Raw genomic sequence first — 23419 nt, forward strand, 5'->3', positions numbered from 1 at the left:
TGGTGAATTGGATTGTTATTCACGTTTTTTTATATATATTTTTTTTCTTTTCTTTTTATGTGCTTTTATACCAGTCCAATTTTGCGGGAAATATGTATTTTTAATATATACGGAAAGAGAGAGAGAGAGAGAGAGCCGGCGGTCAACACAGCTAAAATGTGTATTGAGTAATTGACCAATGGCTGGACTCTTTTTGGAATAGAGTAAGGACATGGTTAACCTATATTTCTTAGTATTTTTAAGTGTAGTGTAACAAGTACTACAAGTTCTACCATTTTTAATCTAGTATTGACAGCAGCTACCGTGAGATAGGTTAAGTCGTGAATATAGGTAAGCAAATAAAATGAAACCCAAAAAATAACCCATATTAGATTACTAATCTGTTCCTATTTTTGAATTTAGCAATAGTGCTCCCTATATTTGGGGTTGCATTGTTCATTTCCCAAATTAGTATTTTGTTGTTCTTGTGTCTTAGTAACTATGATGAAATAAGTAGGTACTTTACAAAGTGAGAATTAAAAAAAAAAAATGAATAAAAATGAATGTTTAAATGAAATAAGATTCAAGTTAAGAAATTTGATATGGTTGAATGGGAAAAGTAAGTTTTTATCTTAAAATAAGAAGACACATATTCCGGTAAGTTGATACTAATTGCTCATATAGCTCAAGTAGTTAGCACATTATAAATTAATACAAATCTTCTGTACCATTTATTGTGTTTCATTTTATACTCCATCAATCACAATTTGTCATATATTTGTTTAACTTTCCTTATAAAATAGCCAATGTTTAAAATAAAAAAATAAATAAACACATGATAAGTTATGATTGATAGAACATAAAATGAAATAAAAAAAAATTATATAAATGATTTGAATCCCATCATAATGTCTACAAAATTCAAAATAATTATTGTTTTATTAAGAATTTTATAGCTTAACTGATTGATAACTCAATTATTTGATACCTTGTTATATTTTCAAAGTAAACATCAAAGTTTAAATCTGTTACAACGGTGGGAATTACTCCCCAAAAAAGTGCAAGGGCATTGAGGGGCAGGGCTAAATTCGGTATTATACAAAAAGGGTGAGGGTATTTATGTATGTAAAATATGCATTGTACAAAGACAGGGATGTTAGAGGCCACGTAGGATGACTGGGCGTGACTGCTGGCTTGGATAAAGTGCGTACGCCAGGGGTGCGCTTTGTCAACGCGCCTTACGTGGCTACCACGATTGATTGATTCATATTCAATTCAATTCAATTCTCAGTGCTTTTCCAAATCATACAACTCAACTCCCAACAAAAAAAAGTGTCTTCTGCTTAATTAATTATTTGAACCATGAATTTGTACTCCCTAATTCTGTTAAAACGTTTCTCCAAAAAAAAAAAAAAAAAAATACTTCTATTAAAAAAATTATAGTAAATATATTGTCAGGAATTTTTTTTTATATATATTAAAACTTAAAACAAATATTTTTCTAAAATATTTTGCAACAATATATGTTAAAATCATTTTGTTTTTTAGTGTTGTGTTGCGTTCATAAAAATATTTTGATAATCACTTTTTCAATGTTTGACTTGACATATAAAAAAACAAAGTTTCCTTCTTTTATATTTTTGGATGTTGTATATTCACAAACAAAACCCATTCCAGAACCTTTATAACATCCAAAAAGATCAAAACTTCTATCAATAATAATAATAATAATAATAGATTGAGCTTTTTCAATCTCTACCAGCTATATATTCAAAATTTCATGACCCAAAAAATAGATTAATATGATTTTAAAATTTTAACGGTGAAATTATCCTAAAAAGATCTTCATCCGGCAAACTATATGCCATATACAAAATACTTCAAAAAAGAGAAGTTGGAGGAATAAAACAGAACTGAATATCTAAACTACAAACACAATAGAGTAAAAGGAAAAAATGTGATTTGTATCTTTCATCAGATAATAGAAGACGCAGGGATCGATAAACCCACAACATCACTATCTAAACTGCAGACAACCATCTATAAATTACAAATCACATTTAGCCAAAAAGAAAATGACAAACTAACTTTTGTGTTGGGTTGAACCTCTGGATCACTTTTTATCCACCTATTAGAGAGATTGTAATTGCTAAACAAAAAAAAAATTAATAATTTTATTATTATTATTTGACGTAAGAGATGATGGCTATCCATGGGCGATGGCTTTGGGGACCCGCATCTAACCTAAGTAATTTTATACATATTCAATCACTTTAATGCTCCACTTGGTAACAAGCTAGCGTTATCAATAGCTCTTGTTAAAAATAATAATAATAATAATAATAATAATAGAAATTACCTTCATGTTTTTAGTTTGAGAAAAATATGTAATTTTGTACTTTTTTTCCATAAGTAAATTTAGCCCCAAGAACACAGGGACTGAGGGTTTAAGATTGGTAGCCTTAACTTCAATAGATGCGATTAATAATATTTAATCAATTGAGTTATCCCATGAGATTAATAATATTTAATTTTGAGTTTTCATATACATAAATAATAGTATAAATCAAACTTTTTTTGGGTCAGGAAAAGGTTAGAGAATAGTTAAAAGTGATCAAAGTATTGAGTGTTTCAGAACATTGAAGTCTAGACTCTAGAGTTCCTTAAGATCAAGGTTTAAGGATACTCAACAAAATAATGAAACAACTTCACAACCTTTTCTTCGTGCTGTAGTTTCAAGTTTCCTAAATCTAATTTTCTTTTTCTTGAAGTATTCGTAATCTAATTTATCCCAACTATCCGAAACTTATCCAAATTTCTCTCAACAATAGACCAATGTACTGTGCCACCAGTTAAATCGCATAAACCTTGTTTTGGAACAAAATGTGTAACGGTGTCGAGTTTTGTACTGTTTATGCAATTATTTGGTTTTAGACGGTGAAAAACAGCAAAAAGTACCGATTCACTTGTTGACATCTGGACAAAACACAATAAAAGAGAATTGACGAAAAGATATTTTACCTAACTGTAATCCACAGTTTCTCCAAAAAAAAAAAAAAAAAAAAAAAAAAACTGTAATCACATAAAATAATTTTAAGTAAATTCACCAAACACTCGACCCTTCTAATATTAAGGGCATGTTTGGTAAATTGGATGAATATATATTTCTCCCCAAGATGAATGCAATAGATATTTTGTAAGAGGTGTAATTATTTTATTTTGTAAAGTTTGTATAACATTTTATATTTTTATGCAACAGTCATTATCTATTTGTCATTGTTTTTATAAAAATATTAAAAACTAAATAACAAAACTCAACCCACATGCATTGTATTAATTATTGAATCAAAGACCCACACTCATCCATACGTATATAAATAATATACTATGTGTCTACTTATCCGATCAAATATTTGAAAAATCACTAACTTTTATATTTTTTTTTAATCACTAACTTTATGACAAAATGTTATCATAACACCCTCTATATTTCCTAATTATTGAATTATATAAAGTTATATTATATATATGTATATTATACACGCACACATTCACACAGATAACATTATTAAAAAATAAATAAATAATGCTCATAATTAGTATCAGAAATACACTCATACAAATATATAAAATTTATATTAAAAAGAGATTCACTTACAACTCACAAACACTCACTATTTACTATATCATTAGTTAGATAGAGAAAAGAGATTCATGAGAAAGAGAGATCTATGATTTATGTTATTGGTTGGTTTTGGGATGGACTAATTTGTGTTGTTTAGTTTTGGGCTAAACTAATCTATGTCAGAGTGTGTAAGATTTAAGTCAGGATGTGCCAAAAATATTTTTAAAGGTAAATTAAAATAAAAAATAATATTTTATACATATAATTTTTTTTAATCAAGTCAGGGGGTTCATTTGAACCCCTAAAGCATTAGTAACACCACCCTTGTTAATAATTTATTTTAGAGAACTTTTTATGGAAAATTGAAAAAATCATAAAAAAAGTTAGATATTTTTTTATTTTCTCATAAAAGGTTTTTTAAAATGGTGTATTAATTGATGTCCTAAGGGTATTCATTAGTAAAATCCTTACAAATATACAAAATTTCCATATGTACATAACAATTATAAAAATAAAAAACCATAAAAAAATAGCCTCTCTCTTGATTTTTAAAAAAAAAAAATATAATTGTTTAAGTAAGATATTTCATAAATATAAAATTTAAGTTTTATTTTAATATTACAGCTTACAACCAAATTAATATATTTAATTATTTTATTACAACATTTTTTATTTAATAAAAATTACTATTTTTGTTCTAATACTCATTCAGAAATTACTGCCCCACTTACCTACTCCATTAGTCAATCACTTCAAAATTAGAGAATCTCTTACCAAAAAAAAAAAAAAAAAAAAAATTAGAGAATCATATTCACTTTATTCATTCACTTGTTGCTGCGCACATGAAAGAATCTCTCTTAACTAGTATTTTATATTGTCACTATTCAAGCCATTCAACCACTATGTAGTACGTACTACCTATTCAAGTGCAAGTTTTTTATTTTTATTTTTTTGGATAAACATAAAATTTTATTAATAAGCTAAGAGAAACCAAACTACAGAGACCGGCCTGCCTCATGCCTCACGCCTCACAACATAAACAAAACAAGGGGGCTATTGACATTAAAGCTAGGAACCAAAAAATTTACAACTTAAAGATCATCTAGCTAGAGAGTGAGAAGCATAATTACATTGATTTTAGGCATCCAACAAACTAAGACGCTTTTAGGATTATTAAAATAAACTATTCAACAATTATTTTTAATTTTTTGTGATTGATATATTTTATTTTTTGAGAAGAAAAAATATAGTTCAAGTTATTACAAAGAGAAATTCCTTGGGAGTGGCTCCAAGATGCTAGCAAGAGGTTTCGAACTCACGATCTCATAAATATCATAAGATCTTAGGAACTAATATATATATATATATATATATATATATATATATATATATGATCTACAATTATGCATACCTCTATATATATTTATGTTAGATTTGTATATACTCTTTTTATATTAAGCTCTGTTATTGAATCAAATCAACGATATAAATATTTATAATTAATCAAAAAAAATATAAAATTTATGTGTTTGAGGTTTTAAAAAAAAATATTTTTGGTTATAATTTTCATTAATGACATATTTTTATTATATTTTAATTACTTTTTATAATTATAAAATATATTTTAGTTATTGCTTATGGTTTAGCCATAAGCAAAATTTGGCAACAAGACCACATACTTCTTCTTACTCAACAAAATTGTATACGTCAATGAACAAATATATATCGTATGGGGTAGTGAAATGTGGAAAGGTTATGCCCCCAGTTACGTACTTAAATAGATTTGGTACCACACGGTTACTTTCAAGATATGGGTTCATGATTAAAGTCCGAAGTTGACCTAAATTTGTTCATTCCTTTTCCATTACTATTAATAGTTCAACCACACTTCTCATTCAAACATTTACCGATTAAGTTTTTTTTTTCAAAACAAGACACTTCATAAAGTCTTGTATAAAATCACATGATTCATTAAATTATTTAAATAAGTTATATGAATATTAAAATATTTTATGTAATTAAAATTATATGTAGATACACGTTTAAGTTGCCACATAATAAATTGGAGGAAAATTTCTTTCTAGGAAAACTCTGTCCAAAAACAGAGTTCCAGCTGGAGTGTGTGCATGTTAGTAACATGGTGTGCATGAGGTCAGGTTGTGGAGACCTAAGGTCAAGAATTGGACTGGTTTATATAGGAAATAGCTGTGAAAATAATTTGGTGTAGGAAAAGTTTCTGGATAAAACTAGGTTTAACTTAAGCACTCAGAATAAGAATCCATGCATATTAATTTGCAGTCCAAAAGTGGTGTCACTGGTTCCAAAAGAGAAATGCCCATTGGCCACCTAACCTATACATATGATCAATGCAGTATTCACCCAGCTCTTGCCACCTCAAAAGAGACTCATTCACATGGCAATCTCAAGTCAGGTTGTGCATTGATGTCACAATGGATGGTCAAATAAATAACTACAGACTTCAGTAAAGAAAATAGCAATGGTTTTACTTTTATAGAATTGTTTATATATATAAAGAACTTCATGTAAAGAAAGAAAAGTATACTTTTTGGGTGTATAGAGCAGAAATTGAAAAGGAAAAAAGAAAAGAAAAGAAAAGAAAGAAGCTAACAAGCAAATTACTTTTCAGTTATCACTGCCTCTGTTACCATAAATCAACAGTATAGTTTCCCATCATATAATAGCCATTTTTTATATGAATTTTGCTTCTTACTTTTATCATTCCAAACCAAGAAATAAATAAGAAGGTTATTGTACCTGGAATATGTTTTAAGTGATCATACAACTAGAATAAATAACATTCATTCATACAACTATAATATATAAAAGGTAGAAGATCCAATAGGATTATGGAGTCATAAATTTTTGAGACAAGCTTCAGAATTCCAAAAAAAAAAAAAAAAACCAACGATAAATTCAAATCCTTAACAAGGACTTAAAATAAGAACCAAGGTTAACAACAAAGTACATAAAAGCCAAAGTTAAACTAACTAGTCTAGAGTCCTAACCTTCGAGATTAGCAAATCTAAATCATGGCATTCTTGTTCTTCATATCAAACTGGCTGATATCATATAACTCATTCACTTGAAAGCTAGGTGTTTGAGATGAAATACTTGGCAGCATCGGATATGGCACATGTTGTGGAATACTGAATCGTTTGGTTAGGTCATAGTAATTCATGGAGGCACTAGGATTGTTCAAGACTGTGTTCTCCAACATCCCAGGCATGATATTGTAATTAGACGTATCATTCAGTGGAGCATATGGAACAATATTATTAGAAGAAACTGTATTGAACTGAGTCCATTCAGCAGCATACAAAAGATTCATGAAAGAATTGTCCATATGATCACCATAATAACTCGTATTAATTGGTAACATTTGAGATCCTTGGGGACTTTGGAACTGAGTTGGAAACTGAATATCAAGTGGCTTTATTGAAGAGTCTTGACACTGTAAAGCTTGCATTTGCAGACTATCATAATGGTTTCTCATTAATTCAGGGTGATGAGGAACATGACCACCTAACATATTCCCTGATGTTGATGATTTCTCAATCATAAGGTGCTTTCCTTGCAACATTTTCATCGCCTTTGTCACAGCTTCAAACTTTGCATCCAAAACATCAAGAGCAACAGCTAGTTGATCCTCAGGCAATGTTTCAATGCGGTCATCACATGTTGGGTACTTGGCCTTGAAAATGTTCTTGCGTAGACTTAAAATCTCAATTTCAACCTTCTTGTTCCTCTCTATGAAAAAATCGGACAAAGTAGTGCTTCCCCTAGGACGTTTATGCACTAAATTTTCATTGTACCTTTTGATCCTTTCGACAACTTCGTCATGATTTTGGGGCCAAGTCTCAAGCTCCATTGGCCGTTCTTGAAATTTAGGACCATAGATAATCATACAAGTTTGAACTCCACAGAGGGTGGAGAACTCATAAGCCTTCTTCATTAGACCCTTCTTTCTCTTTTGAAAAGTCATGTTACGAGATTTCTCACTCTTAATGAGTTCCATTGGTAGTTTTCCACGTCCCATTTTCTGAACTAACAAACAAAGATTAGTGTATTTAGAATTTAGTACGGTTCTTAATTTTGGACATTAAAGAGCTAAAAATGATCAAGTTAAAGCATTAATAGTTTAAAATTGTAAATTTAAGTGAAAGAATAAAACTTATATAATTGGCTTAAAGCATTCAATTCAAATTAGCAGCCGGGCAATTTATTTCGTTTTATTTTCTGTGTTTTTGTTTTTAGTCCAAATCTGTATTGGTGGTTTTTGCTGATTTTACTGCAATAGTCATAAATTGCAAATTTGAACTTAAAAAACTTAGCATAAAATTTTATTCAAGAAAAATCAAACAAAGTTTTATGGTTGAGTGGTACATCTTTTCTATTTAAGAAGAAAGTCCAAGTTCAACTTAATTAGTTTAGCAGACAATTTTTTTGAGAATACAGATAACATTAAAAATAAAAACCAAAACCAAGTCAAAATCCAAGAATAAACTAAGGAAAACTCTCCCAAATACCAAACTCACAGCTAGTTCTCTCTCTCTCTTTCCACACCACACAAATCCTTCCAGACTCTTTTCATGCCACAGTTTTATTATATATTGTTAAATAAAAGTCTTATTCTGGCATACATAAGCCTAAGAACTCAACAAATTATTTAACTTAAAACCGGAAAAAAAATAAACTCTTTTAGAAAGAGAAAATATAACGGTTTCTACCAATTTAGAGGGAGACCTAAATGTAGTAAGGCAAACACAAAGTGCAACTTTCAATATTTAATAACCAAAAAAAAAAAAAACAATGAATTACATATAGGTTTTACTAATACAGAAGAGTATAATAAAAGAAAAACGTACCTAATTTTAATGGCTTCTCAGAGCTCTTTCTGAAGATGTAACGTACGCACAAATAATGATGGAGTTTTCCACGGGCTTGTTATATATAAAAAGGAGAAGGAGATCAACCTAATTTTCAAATTACTGATCTTTATTCTCAGAGATCTGCCATAATAATTGCATTATTAATACAAAATCTTAGATTTTATTCACCCTAATTCTTGCTATATATATTTCCAAAATTAAGTCAGAGGTGTAACACAATTATAGGGAAATAACAATTACTTTATGAGACAAAACATAGTCTAACAATTAGAGTGAATATTAACATCTTGATTCTCAAAAGAAAGAAAAAAAAAATATTGACACCTCATTATTGCATGGTTTACATTGTCAAGCAAGATATTCTTTACACGAAATATGTACGTAATCAAAAAAATTGAAATCTTATTGTTTGATTATGATTACACGTATTAAACTTAATTGGGACATAGGTCAACCCTTAATTTCTTCTTAAAAAAATAAAGTCAACCCTTAATAAAAATAAAAAACCATAAGGTTGAACCCGGTTTAGGTTTGCCTCCGGTATGCTATTCTATGGTCTCCTCAAGTTTATGACCATCTTATAATTAGTTGTTTGGACGACATAACAAATTGTCATAATATTAAGGTGTCAGTCTCTTATAAGTCAAAATAAAATTAAAAAAATAATAAAATATTAGATTGTTTTAATCTTGAGATAAAAATCTCACTTTAGCCTTAATCCAAATGTATGTGTGTGAAACTCCTTTTTATAGACTTGAACCCCAGTCCATACCCTTCACCCTACAAGAATTTGAACTTATAGAGTGACCATTACATTAAAGGTATCCTAGACTTTCTCTAATATTATTAGACATGGATTGAGAGTTTGTTTCTCCCAAAAAAAAAAAAAAAAAAAAGGATTGAGAGTTGAGACTCATTTTCTCCATAAACAACAGGATATTGGATTTAGTATTTTAATATTTATTTTTGGCCATTCTTTTAAACTTCAAACTTTTAGGTTATATATAACTAAAGTTTTCAATATTATATCAAAAGTCATTTCAGTTAAGTAAATCGAAGAAATATTTTGATACCAATTAACAGATGTATTGTTTTGGAATTATCTTATGTACACACACTAGTTGCTATCGCACATAAATGCTATGAGGTTCACCCTAATATAATTTTAGGCTTAAAGCAATAATTTTAAGTGAAATTTTTTTAATATTTAATATAAATGAAATAATTTTTTATTTAACTTTCTATATTATATATGCATTTAAAAATAATAATTTTCTTGCCTTTTGCGATTCAAAATTACTAAATAAGTTTTTGTATTTAGGTTCTATTAACATTTCTTTTATAATTGCTAATAGCTTATCCACTTAATCCTTTTAAAAAAAATCTTATCCACTTAATCAACACACTCATAACAATTTTCTTTTAATGAAATAATTTTGGGTTTCAATTGGGTTGAATTTTTATTTACCCAATATTTTGGGGCCTTGTTGGAACTTGGAAGTGGAGGAAAGTCGGCTGCACTTCTTTTTTTTTTTTTTTTCCTTAAAAAAAAATTAAATTCCACTCTACTATTTTAAGACTTTTTTTTCTTCAATGGGCGGTGTTAGAGTCGTTTTATAAAATTTTGGGGGCATAGGGAACTTAGGAGTTAGGCCTAGGCCATAAGCGGACCCTGAATGCTATCAAATGTGAGATGTTAAAAAAAAATAAAAATTTATTAAGCACATATTATATCTGTTGAATATGTCTTTTTTTTTTTTTTTTTTTTGGTGTGGTTGTTTGGGAGATAAGATGATCCAGATAATAAATGGCGGTTTTAGGAATTATTTTTGGGTGGTCACTAAAAATCTTAAATTATACAAAATTTAATAAAGAAATAATTTGAATATATCAATATCATCAAAAAAAAAAAAACATAAATATACATGAAGTGTTACCATTTTTTTCTACTAACAAAGAGAGAGAGAGAGAGAAAAAAAAGGACAAAGAGAGAGAGAGAGAGAAAAAAAAGGATTGATAAGAGACAAAGTGAGAATTGAGAATGCTGAGATGATAATAATAAAGTAAAAGAATTGATATAATAATAAAGAATAGAAAGAAAAACGGGTGATGTTTGCTATAACTGTGAGCTGAGTAGCTAAGGAAAGCAACATTATTACCACCGCAAAACCAAAAAGAGCATAACTGCTGACATTGTCAATGAGAACTCTTGACTACAATATTTTTCTTAAGAGGCCAAAATTATTTTTGGAGTAATGTTCCATCTACTACATTTTTAAAACAAATCTTACACAACAATTTGTTATTAATAGTTTAAAAAGTGATGTCAATATTGGACCTAAATTAAAATTAGTAACTGATTTTCACTTATCATGTAAGATTTGTTATAAAAGTATGTTGTGAAATAGTTTAAAAAGTGATGTCAATATTGTGAATGTAGCATAATTTTTATTTTTATTAAATCAAAATTCTTGTAATTTTCAATTCTGGTAGTCAAAATAGATTAGTTTAGTGTATATATATATTTTTTGCAAGTATATATATATATATATATATATATATTTTTTTTTTTTTTGTGTGTGGCAAATCTGACCACCTGAGATACGTGTAGAGCCGCTCCTGATTCTGATCCGTATAGTTTAGCCAAAATATTTTGTATAAATATATGCATGAATTCGGAGTACACCGAACCTGAAATTCAAAACTTACATTGGTATATGAGAAATTCCAAGTCATAAAGCCGGAGGGAAACGCAACCTAATTGTTATTCATTGACTGATTTTTAGTTGAGATTAAATTTAATAATACTTGATAATACTTGGCTGTTTAGTATAGTATTATCAGAACTTACTAAATCATCAACATCATGCATGGCTAGAAGCTCCACATGAACCTTTTGTAGAGCTAGGTCAAGATGTTCATATTTCTTCATTGATTGTGACCCTACTTCTACAACTTCCAAAAAATGAAGCAATAAACTATTTCTCATCAAAGTGGAAGATATTTGTGGCTCCACTTGTATGACATCACCAGATATGTCATGTATAATATTATTCTTGGCCTTGATTGTCCATCTTTCTAAAATATAATATGGAGGAAGAAAGTTCACAAGAGATTTTTTCACAAAAACGGTTAGGATGTGCCTACAAAGAATTCCAACAAATTCAAACATATGGCATGTACAAATAGCTTTTTTCTTAGAAATTTCAAATAACACTTCATAAATTGGACTTTCTTTCCCATGAGGTGCCACTTTATATATTTTCTTCACTCCTTCTTCACGATATTTGGATGCCTTGTATTTTTGACTACAAAATAACTCTTCTTGAAATTTTATAAACATCTTTCTTGTATAAACTTTTGCCGCCTCTCCTTCCATCTTGTAACATGTTTTCAAAATTGGCACTGAAGTTTTTGTCTTTACATCTTGCTGTTTCTCTTTCAGATAACGCGCATTTAAGGCTTTCTCATATTGATGCACAAAGTCACTTATCATTGTACTTGAACGAACATAACCTTTAAAGAATTTATTCATGCTTTCACTCCTTTGAGTTGTAGACATCCCAGCACAAAAGCTCCTACGTAAATAAGCTGGAATCCATTTTTCACGTCGCATATAATGATTTATCAGCCAATCATTATCTCCCAACCCATACTTCTCTACAAGCTCACTCCATTCTAACTCAAACTCTTCAATAGTGATTGTATCATGAATGCAATGATGAAATTTTCCTTGAAAAAGTGGATATTTATTATAGATATGAGCCAATTTTTCTGGAACTTTCTGTAAAATATGCCACATACATAATCTATGAATTGTATTCGGTAATATCTCTGCAATTACCTTACCCATAGCCTTGTCATCATCTGTGATAATTGTAGAAGGAGCACGTCCAAGCATTGCCTCAAGCCAAGTCTTTAACAACCATGTATTCTGTTTCATTCACAAGCAGGGCACATCCAAACATGACAGATTGGTGATGGTGGTTAACCCCAGTAAAAGGAACAAAAGGCATCCCATAGCAATTTGTTAAGTAAGTAGCATCAAAAGTAATGACATCTCCAAAATGTTGGTATGCAGTTCTTGACCTAGCATCTGCCCAAAAGCAATTTCCCATGCGCCCTTGTTCATCAACTTGAATTGCATATACAAAACCTGGATTTTTTAATTGACACTCAGTAAAATAGCTATACATTCTTTGTCATCTCCATCTTGAAGTAATTTTCTTCTTTTACTGCCTAAATAATTTTGAACATCAACCGCAACACACCAACATTATAGTCACCACCAGATTCGTTATTCAACACTGACAGTATCTTCCTTGTAGGTACACCTAACTCATTGAGTGTATCTATAAGATTTTTTTTGGCACGTGATATCACTCTATGTCCTCGAAGCAAACTTGTACTCTTAGGAGTAAGAAGTTCATGATTATGATTGTCCACAAACTTAGTTACAATCCATGCTCCTTCTTTTTTCTTTAAACTCATCATTGCTTTGCATCCCACTCTAGTTTTTGCAGGTTTTGGACCTTTTCTTTCTTTATTTTCATAACTTTTATGACGAAACCCTTCCCTCCAACAAACGTATTCCACTCCAACCAATGATTTATCTTCTTTGGATGACCGTTTATGATTTATTCGAATGTTAAAACCCTTTCGCCTTGCATATGCTTTATAACATGCATGAGCATCTTCTGAGTCATTGAATACCATATCAAGACATGGTTCCAAAGGCCATTTAGATGCAAAAGATTGATTCAAATCATTCATAGGCAAGTCTACATCATTTTGATTTTCTACTATTTCCGGCTCAACATGCACCAAGTCTTCTACCAAATCATCACAAAGAGAGATTATTTCAGGTTCTTCATTGCTCACACTCATATTTGCAATTTGAGTAAATATTTATTTTCAATGTAACCTAGAAAAAATAAAAGTTAAGAAAAATTCATAAGAATAGTTGAAGAGACATTCAAGATTTGTTCAATTACAAAATGAAAATCTAAAACATAATAAAATTATCAAAGCTGACTTGGTCCCTTATAGGAGGCACTCTTATTTAATGTACATATTAAAACTGACTTAATCCCTTACAAACTGATTAATGCTATTGGACACTTGTTTCTGATTAATTTGTTATTTTACATGGCTGTAGCTAATACTATTTCTTGGTACAAACTGATACTAATTGAATTACATCATTAAGCCTATTCAATTACACATTGGAAATTCATATTGATGAAGTTGGACAATTAAATGATGTTGAAGCATTTGTCACTTCATCAGATACTTTCTAAGTTAAAGAGATAAATAACAAAAATAGAATAAAATAAGGATGGGTCCATGTCATGGAGTCCTTGTCCTAAACATGGTTTTAAAAACTGGTACGGTCAAAGAACCGGAAAATGAGTTAATTACCGGTTTTATGGTCGGACGGGATCCGACCGATGGTTGAACCGGTGATGTCATAAATAATTTAATTAATATTTATTTAATTTATTTAAATTATATAAATAATTAATAATTTTTTAATTTACTAAAAACATGATTAGGCTCATGACTAGCCCATCACAGAGAGTTCACTGCCACACACATTTACAACATTTATCAACAGGTCACTGAAAGCCCATCATAAAATCCTCCTCCAATTACAGGGAAAAACACTAAAACAGTCAAGTAAAACAAATATCCAATGGGAAGTTAGCAACAGTGTTCCTTATTGTTAAATAACAGAACTCCCACCAGAACAGTCAAGCCTTTGAAAAGCAAATACACATATTCTATTCAATAAACTCAACAATTTATACAAAAAGGTGACTTGGCTTATCATTCTCCCAGCTTTGCTTCAAATCCACCCAAGTTACCATCCAACCCCAACCACAAAAATGTAGGACATCCAAACAAACTCAGAGAGTGTGCCGATGCTGGTGCTGGTGCCGCTGTGCGTGATGCAGAGAGTGTAGAGAGTGAGGGCGAGGGTGGGGTTGGAAAAAAGAAAGAAAAAAACTCAGCTTGACCGATCTGAGGGAGAGTGTGCCGGTGTTGGTGCTGGTGCCGCTGTGCATGATGCAGAGAGTGCAGAGAGTGAGGGCGAGGGCGAGGTTGGAAAAAAGAAAAAAAAAACTCAGCTTGACCGATCTGAGGGAGAGTGTGTCGGTGCTGCTGTGCGTGAAGCAGAGAGTGCAAAGAGTGAGTGCGAGGACAAAGGCGGGGGCGGGGTTGGAAAAAAGAAGAAAAAAACCTCAACTTGACCGATCTGAGGGTGAGTGTGCCGATGTCGGTGTCGGTGCCGCTGTGCGTGAAGTAGAGAGTGAGAGTGAGGGCGAGGGCGAGCTTGGAAAAAAGAAAAAACCTCAGCTTGACTGATCTGAGGGAGAGTGTGCCGGTGCCCGTGCCGGTGCCGCTGTGCGTGACGTAGAGAGAGCTTGACTGCTTGAGCTTGACTGATTGTGAGATGAGAGAGTTGAGATTTAAGAGCTTGGATAGTGATTCGTGAGGCTGAGGCAGAGTGATTGTGAGTGAGATGAGAGAGTCTGAGGGTGAGGACTTTAGGCTTAGGGTTAGTTTTTAGGACTTTAGTGGAAATTCTAAAGACCAAAACGATGTAGCTTTCCCAGAAAAGTTAAAAAAAATCCTAACTGGTCATTAACCGGTTCAACCTCCAGTTTTTTCGGTTCTCAGGTTGAACCGGACGGATTTTACTGTTTGTCGGTTTTTAAATTATTTCCGGTTTTATATCATAACCGAACCGAATTAGAGACCGGTTCCTGGTTGAAACGGTTAGACTGGCCGGTCTGGTTCGATTTTTAAAACTATGGTCTTAAATACTCTAAATCTAAGCTCCATATAAGACTCACAATAGGATAAGTTGCACAACTAGCTAGACAAGTTTGGTAAGAGGCATGCTCCTTGTCATCTCAACAATTTAAGAAATTTGGCTTCTTTACTAGCCTTTTTTTTTTTACTGATATTAAACCAGAACATATATTGCAGGTTTAATCCCAAAAATACAGTCTTCGTGTCACAAAAATATTTCTGTCAAACATTTTGACAAATAGCTTGTAAGTAGTTTCTCAAGAGGTCAATCCTTAACCTATGTCTATCAATTTGAATTTCCATATATGCCTCAACACAGCCAAAGAATGGAAGAACTCAAATATAGCATGAACCAAAACAGCAAAAAAAAAAAAAAAAAAAAAAAAAAAATCGTCCCTACTAGGATCAAACCCATATCTGTCCTTATTTCAAAAGAGCAACATACCCAAACCACAAAGATATCAAAATATAGCAATGGCCAAATCAATCAAAATATAGCAAAACCCAAAAAAAAATTGAGAATAAGAACAAATCACCTAGGTCTGGCGAGGTAGTGCGACGACAGATAGAGGTCCAGCAAGATAGTGCAGCGGCAAACAGAGGTTCGGTGCGGTAGTGCGGCGGCAAACGTCAGTTCGGTGAGGATGGGCTGGAGACGCATGAGCTGAAAAGTGATATGAGATTCTAGGGAAACGTGAAATAAGTTTTAATTATTTGTTTGTTGAGATGTTATTAGGTGCATTAGGATGTATTGATTTTACAATGAATTTAAGTAAAAATCTGATGTGGCATTTACTTATTGGCTGGTGTAAACTAAAGGGTTTACACCCCATCCTTATTAAATTTAATCTCTTTTTAGTTATGGTCAAGAATAAATTGCCACGCCATTAATAGCCTGCCTTTGAGGACTAACATTCATATAAAATAAATCAGCAAATTCTTATAAATGTGAATCCGTGTAAACTAAATCATCTCAACAATTTAAAAAATGTTGTGAATTTGCTGTGTTAGTCTTTGAGCATTCTTACTAGTTATTGTATAAGTTTCCACTTATTAATCATCTCATTTAGAAAATTTTTTTATTAAAAATTGAAAAAACTGTCAAAAAAATTAATTATTTTTTTATTTTCTCATAAAAAGTAGTAAAACTCATTGTATAAGGGTCCAATTAATGTATGCTCTAATTTATTTTAGCCAATCATTTATTGTGGGTTTTAGTTAGCTCAACTAGTAAAGTCTCTGATGGCTGAATAAGAGATCTGGGGTTCAATTCCCGCCTACACCGAAAACCAATTGGTGTCTTGGTCTAATGATAAAAAGCTATCATTAGAAATGGACGCTATAAGTTAGAACTGGACGCTATAAGTTAGAACTCTCTAAAAAAAAAAAAGTTCAAAATTTACCATCACACAAAATTTTGTAAAATTATATGGTCACTATAATAATTATGTAAATTTATACTAATACTATTCATTTGCACTTAATTTTTTTTATAAAAATTTTCCTTACATGAGAATAAATGAAGAAAGTAATTAATAGTTGTTGTGCATGAAGAAAAAGAAAATTAATAAATAAGAAAAATTAATATTTTAATAAAATATAATGTAAAATAAATTATTTGATGTTGAATGTTTTGAAAAGTGGTTATGGAAATAAAATAGAAAAGTAATTCTTATGTTAAAATAAATATAAATTTTTGCAGCTGAAGCGAATGCTCTCATTGTAGCTAATAGAAAGTTATAGTAACAGTAAAGGATCAAGTGTCAAGCAATATTTAGTGGGCTGGGGGCAACACTTTCATAGGGTTGGGCCAACCCATAACAGGTGCCACGTGTCCTGTTGTAGTGAATTGCCAGACTCTGCATGGTGCATACGAGAAAGAAACTCAAGTGTCTCTCTCTCTCTCTCTCTCTCTCTGACCAATCCATTTTGCAAAGCTAAGAATGTTTCCAAGTGAATGGCTGTCCTTTTTACACACCACACTCCCTACAAACCACACCAACTCTCTCTTTTTATAGCTTCTCTTTCTCTTTCTCTTTCTCTTTCTCTCACAATGGCAACCCTGCATTCTCTTGCTTTGACCTCTCCAGTCTCACACCATTTGCTGCAGCCACGCTCTTCCTCAGGTACTCTTCTTCTTTCTCTCTTCAGAAATTTGTAACATTTTCTTTCTTGCTAGTTCATGTCAACTGAAAAGTAAGTGATCCTCACTTTTCAGCAAGTGGGTTTTATCAATGCTGGATTGTATGTTACTTCTCTACTTAAAATTTTGCTTTTTTATGCTATTTTCCTCATTTTTGTTGGAGGGATGGTGGAAGCCATAGGTGAAAGGATATTTATATGTGAAATGGGTATATGGGTTTACTTGAAATTGTTCAAGAATTTGGTAGTATATAATTGTAGAAGAATGTAATATGGAAAATTAATGGTTTATGTAACATGGGTGGGTCCTTATGATTTTGAAAACTGTTTATTAATAAATGTTACTGGTTATTGGTAAATAGGAAGATGGTTGAACATCAATTTGAGTATGGCACTCAATTATTATAGTGAAATTGTGAATTTCTGGAACATTTTAGATTGGTAGATTAGTGAATTCTGTTTCTGTGAAAAACAGTTACCAATTCTAAAGACCAAATCAGGAAGAAGGAACAATAATAATGGTGGATATGACGTGGGATATATAATTGTTGTTGTTCTCTCCTTCTCATTCTTCTCCTTCTGTGAGAGGAAGTAAGGACTTCCACTATTCCTACATAAGACTTCTTTCTTTGACAAAATTTTTCTCATAGGCTTGGTAGAGGGTTCCGGATTCCTGAAACTACATTAGACAAAGGGAGTAATATGAAATTTCAAATGGGAAAATATCCAAATGAATTTATGATGCTAGATTGCTAGTACAATTTGAAAATAAGATGGTACTTTCTTTCTCCTTTTTTTTGGTGAATTATACCAACCTCCCTTACGGTTTATTGAAACGACACTCCCCCCCCCCCACACACACACAAAAACTTTTCATGAAATGACACTCTCCCCCTTGAGGTTTATTATATAAATGAAACAATTATTTTTTCATTACTAGAATATTCTCTATTTTTTTTAAATAAAAAAAATCCTATTAATTTATACATACCTAATAGAGGGGATGTTATTCATCCACAAACCTCAAGAAAGGGATTGTTGTTTTGTCCATAATTTTGGTAAGGATTTTTTTTTAAATGACATAACTTGGTAAGAATATATATATATATATATATATATATTAAATGGAACATTTTGTGAGTGAAACCACAATTTGAAAGGGCATGGACTTATTTGTTGCATTTATGAAAACCACAAAAGGGGAATGGGGGTTGTCATTTGTATGAATGTTTGGGGGAAGTATATTTCAATAAACTCAAGGGAGGGTAATGTAATTTTACCATTTTTTAGTGGGGAGGGGGGGTGTGGTGGAGAGTATGGAAATTATATTAAAGAGGAGTAGAAAGGACAATATTCGTTCTCCAAAATTAACGGTAGCATTTTGCAATGCCGAACAGTCGGAATTTAGTTCTCATACTCTCCCTTCTTTCCAAGACAAATCTTCCAAATGAAATGTAGAAAGGACAATATGCGTTCTCCAAAATTAACGGTAGCATTTTGCAATGCCAAACAGTTGGAATTTAGTTCTCATACTTTCCCTTCTTTCCAAGACAAATTGAAAAAAATGAAATATCATTTCATTTGGAAGATTTTTGCATTTAACAGGCTTGCAAATTTCATGGTAATATTTGTTCTAAAGATTTTTGGTGTTTTGTATTTGTCTTAGTATACATGGAATGCACACATCACATAATTGTCTGGCTCTATATGTTGAGGTATCTATGTAAAAATACTTTGTAATGAACTTAACATTAAAATAACTATTACATGCAAAAGAAGAATGGACCTCTCTCATGGTAAGGACAAAATCCAAGGAACAAAGTTAGGACTAGGACATAAAAGTTTCAAGGGGATTTAGGACCCTTCTATCAAACATTTTCAATATATGTAATTGATTGTGTCACGGTAATATGGTTGATCAGCCTTATTGGGGAGCATCATTTACACCCAAATTTCATGTTTAACAATGAGCATTATCGTAATATCTCTTTGCCAGATCACTCTTTGGGCACAAATGCTGAGTAGGTTATGACAATGTTTCAATTGAGAGATTCAGAGATGTCCTTAAAATGCTAGCATATATGAAATAATAGAGATGGCTATCCATGAATGATAAATTCCATACATGTTTGTTCTATTTTTAGGCATAGTATCTTGGGCTGCTGTCCATAGAAGTGCAAAGTCATTATTCAATGGCCTACCTCTTCACTTGCCTCGTCTGAGGGTAGCTCCGCTAAGACAGAACTCCCATGGATCCATTATAATGATGGTCAAACCAGCAATTCAGTTCATCCAAGGAACTGATGAACAGACAGTACCAGATGTGAGGCTAACCAAGTCCAGAGATGGCACAAATGGTATGGCTATCTTCAGGTTTGATCAGCCCTCAGTTTTTGATTCATCCGGTGAAGTTGGTGATATCACTGGTTTTTACATGATTGATGAGGAAGGGGTTCTTCAGTCAGTTGATGTAAATGCCAAATTTGTCAACGGAAAGCCTGCAGGAATTGAAGCTAAGTATGTGATGCGGACTCCTCGAGATTGGGACAGATTCATGAGATTCATGGAGAGATACTCCAATGCGAATGGCTTGCAATTCATAAAAAAATGAGTCAATATTTGTCTCTTGTTTTGCCCTTTCATCTGTCATGTTGGATTTTTGTAATTTAGTCAAGTGAAACTTTGGAAGACTTGGTTCATGTGAATATGACATACCACATGCTCCTTCTCATTCAATGAATGTGGCAATGTTTAATTCATTTATTGTTTCTTATACATGGGTTGGATATAGCACATGTTTCAAATTTAAGTAATCTGTTATAGCCTTTTATGTCAATGAAATGGTAGTTGTAAACCCTGTGTAGCTTGTTTAATGTGCTGCAGATTAAGCAACTGAATCAAAAAATTTATTGACAATCATCTTATACCTTCCAAATGCATCCCTGATGCTCAATATGTCAGCTTATATTTATATATATTGTCATTTTTTATATTTATATTTATATTTATATTTATTATTATTATTATTATTATTATTATTATTATTTGTGTGTTTGTATGTGATGGAAAACAAAGATGATAGGAATAAATACATTTTAATTTTGCAGATTTCTGCAAGTTTATATCTGCCTCTTTGCTTAACTAGAAGAGAGGACAATAATCACAATAAAGAGATAATTAAAGTGAAAACATTCAAGTTCCAAACAATCTGTAGATTTTCAGAAGACTAGAAGTTTATATAATTAATTCATCTTTCCTTTTTGGGATGACAAAAAGGCATTTTAGATGTTGTTCTGAAAATTTCTACTCCAATTCAGAATACAATTCCAACAGCAAGTCTCTATGGTCCTGAGTGATAACAATACGTTATTCGACCTAAATGATCATAGCTATTGTAATCTACTAGTACTCCTTACCCTTCCATGTGACTGAAATGGGGCTCCTAACCCTATAAAAACTGTTGTTATGGTGCACCCATGTCAAATCCCCCTGTGCAAACCTCGTCGTCTCTGTTCCTGTGCTCTTCCGTGATATAAACCATACTTTATAACTCAGACTTTGGTTTATGTGTTTGAAAATAAGCCGATGAGGTTTAACCCTCACTTTAACACCCTCAGGTGCTGTCACTTCCAATGAGTAAATTGAATTAGGACTTCCCACGTTAGTTAGTCGCCTTTGGATCATCTTCATTCTCATTCCATGCTTAAAGGTCACAGAAATTGAGGGGTAGTTAAGGCTAAAACCTCTGTTCATCAGCAAAACTTCATGGCAGCTGACATTCCTGTGAGTGATGGAGAATATTTCTGTTGTTGTGTATCCAAGTGTGCATAGATGAGTGATATACTCATCTGGCCTGATATCATAGATTAACCCTGGATCAATGGCCTTTCCAGGGTTCACATGTCCAGCTCCAGTAGCAAAAACTCCGGCTGGTATGTCCCCATCCATGATTGGTTTTCCTGAATGGTCAGTTATATCAGCAGTTGTCATTAGTGCTGATTTAATGGCAGCAGGGGTCCATTTGGGGTGAACTGAGTGGATAAGAGCAGCAATTCCACTGACATGGGGACAAGCCATTGAAGTCCCAGACATGATGGTGAAATTCACTCTTCTAGAATCCTCTGGAAGGCCAGTAGGACCTAAGTTTTGAGGCCAAGCAGCAATAATGTTGACCCCAGGAGCAATCACATCTGGTTTGAGGATTGAAGGGTTAGTAAAACTTGGCCCTCTTGATGAAAACTGAGCTACTGCTGGACCTCTGGATTTGCCTATCTCAGTTCCCTCAAATTCTATCCGAGCCATAGGCTTCATTGTAGAGTTTATGTATGCCTTCAAGCGAACTGATTCATCAAAACCGACTGATGTTGCAGGCAGAACATGGACATCAACTGAATCCTCCTCCAGGTTTAATGCTGTATTTGCCAATATCATTGCAGCACCACCAGCTTCCTTCACAACTTGTCCTTTCTCTGCTCTTCCATTGACACCTCGGTCACAAATTACCAATTTACCACGAACTTTGTCTCTTGGGAGAGACCTTTTGAAGCAAAACTCACTTCCCCTATCCCCACCGGTCACATAAACCAGTTCAAGGTCTCTTCCAGTTGTCATGAAATGGTTCCCAGGGTACACGGATTCCCCATAGACGGTTTGTCCATTACCCAGTCGAACTATAGCTGGAAATCTCCGGTCAAGCGTGCTTGCACCAATGGTAGAAATCCAAGGAGCTTCATTGGAAACTGAGCTTTCAATTGGACCGTTGTTTCCTGCTGCACATATAACTGATATTCCATGCTCCATTGCTCGAAAACTGCCAATTGCAATGCTATCCTCATAAATTGGCAGTGGGAAGCCACCTAGAGAGAGGGAGAGGATGTCAACTCCATCGCGAATTGCAGCATCCATTGCAGCCATTATATCGGAGCTATAGCAGCCACTGTACCAGCAAACTTTATACATGGCAATGTGGGCACCGGGAGCCATTCCTCGAGCCACACCAGCTCCATTACCAAACACACTTGCCATTGGAACTGAAGTTCCCCCAGCTGTTGATGATGTGTGAGTTCCATGCCCATGGGAATCCCTTGGGGACACATATTCCTGAACAATATTTGGTGCTGATGACTTGGAAGCCACTCGGTGACCCTCGGTAAAGAACCTTGCACCAATGAGTTTCCGGTTACAATTTGAGGAACTGAAGCTTTGCCCTTCTTGACAAATGCCTCTCCATTTCTTGGGAACTGGAGGCATTCCATGATCAACAAAGCTTGGACTCTCGGGCCAAACTCCAGTGTCAAGGACCCCAATTATTGTTCCACGACCAAATCCAGACTTGTACCAAGCACCTCCTCTTGTGGGGTTTAGGCCTAAGAATTTGTAAGAATAGGTAGTGTGAATTTGGAGTCGCCGGTCAGGTCTTATTGCAATAACATCAGGCAACTTTTTCAGGGACTTGACCTCGGCCTCAGATAGCTGAGCTGCAAAACCTTCCATGGCTGTATGGTACGAATAGAGAAGGCGAAGTGAAGGGTCTTCTTGAGAAGCAACAGTTTTTTCAAGAAATGAGAGATGCCAGTGAAGCTTGGAAGTGAACAAAGAGCTGGTCATACCATGTGGGTGGAGGTGAACCATGTAGGTTTGGAGAGTGTTAGCATTGAGGCAAACTAGGCAGACAAAAAGGGTGGAGAAGAATAGCTGAGTTACGGTTATGAATTCCATAGTAAGAGATAAGTAAGACAAAGACAAAGGTGGTTGGAGTTTGATGAAGGATTTTGTGGAAGAATTGTGAGGTATTTGAAGGAGAAGAAGAAGAAGAAGAGAATTCAAAACTGGGTTTGAGTTTGAGAGGCATTTCTGAATTCTGAGTGTGAAATATGAAACTCGTGAAACTTAAGAGCTCTCCATCACGAGGATCCTTTGTTAAGAGACGGACAGTGAGGCTCTC

General features: G+C 32.9%; 4 protein-coding genes across 4 annotated transcripts; 1 reads left to right on the top strand and 3 right to left on the bottom strand.

Annotated features, from left to right (window-relative positions):
- Positions 1-6528: 6528 nt before the first annotated feature.
- On the bottom strand, positions 6529-7661 carry LOC126700231 (agamous-like MADS-box protein AGL14). Its single transcript, XM_050398268.1, has one exon. It carries the CDS (start codon positions 7659-7661, stop codon positions 6648-6650), a length of 1014 nt encoding a protein of 337 aa, XP_050254225.1. The 3' UTR covers positions 6529-6647.
- A 3635-nt stretch (positions 7662-11296) lies between these two features.
- Positions 11297-13401, bottom strand: LOC126701075 (protein FAR1-RELATED SEQUENCE 5-like). The gene is made up of 4 exons (XM_050399214.1): positions 12786-13401; positions 12507-12670; positions 12359-12448; positions 11297-12298 (listed from the first exon to the last, which is right to left on the bottom strand). Exons 1-4 carry the CDS (start codon positions 13399-13401, stop codon positions 11297-11299), a joined length of 1872 nt encoding a protein of 623 aa, XP_050255171.1.
- Positions 13402-17291: 3890 nt separating this feature from the next.
- LOC126698590 (photosystem II reaction center PSB28 protein, chloroplastic) lies at positions 17292-20234 on the top strand. Its single transcript, XM_050395929.1, has 2 exons — positions 17292-17459; positions 19620-20234. Exons 1-2 carry the CDS (start codon positions 17387-17389, stop codon positions 20084-20086), a joined length of 540 nt encoding a protein of 179 aa, XP_050251886.1. The 5' UTR covers positions 17292-17386; the 3' UTR covers positions 20087-20234.
- Positions 20235-20721: 487 nt separating this feature from the next.
- LOC126698591 (subtilisin-like protease SBT1.2) lies at positions 20722-23419 on the bottom strand. The gene has a single exon (XM_050395930.1). It carries the CDS (start codon positions 23191-23193, stop codon positions 20878-20880), a length of 2316 nt encoding a protein of 771 aa, XP_050251887.1. The 5' UTR covers positions 23194-23419; the 3' UTR covers positions 20722-20877.

This window comes from Quercus robur, chromosome 9, assembly GCF_932294415.1.
Source record: "Quercus robur chromosome 9, dhQueRobu3.1, whole genome shotgun sequence".
In the NCBI taxonomy this organism is placed as follows: Eukaryota; Viridiplantae; Streptophyta; class Magnoliopsida; order Fagales; family Fagaceae; genus Quercus; species Quercus robur.

What these genes read in the sequence shown, in the direction of transcription:
- LOC126698591 (XM_050395930.1), bottom strand. Translation starts at nt 23,193, where the DNA reads ATGGAATTCATAACCGTAACTCAGCTATTCTTCTCCACCCTTTTTGTC.
- LOC126700231 (XM_050398268.1), bottom strand. Translation starts at nt 7,661, where the DNA reads ATGGGACGTGGAAAACTACCAATGGAACTCATTAAGAGTGAGAAATCT.
- LOC126698590 (XM_050395929.1), top strand. Translation starts at nt 17,387, where the DNA reads ATGGCAACCCTGCATTCTCTTGCTTTGACCTCTCCAGTCTCACACCAT. An exon ending in GCAGCCACGCTCTTCCTCAG is followed by an intron (nt 17,460 to 19,619) that starts GTACTCTTCTTC and finishes TTCTATTTTTAG; the next exon opens with GCATAGTATCTTGGGCTGCT.
- LOC126701075 (XM_050399214.1), bottom strand. Translation starts at nt 13,401, where the DNA reads ATGAGTGTGAGCAATGAAGAACCTGAAATAATCTCTCTTTGTGATGAT. An exon ending in TGGTGGTGACTATAATGTTG is followed by an intron (nt 12,671 to 12,785) that starts GTGTGTTGCGGT and finishes TAAAAAATCCAG; the next exon opens with GTTTTGTATATGCAATTCAA. An exon ending in CTTTTGTTCCTTTTACTGGG is followed by an intron (nt 12,449 to 12,506) that starts GTTAACCACCAT and finishes TGAATGAAACAG; the next exon opens with AATACATGGTTGTTAAAGAC.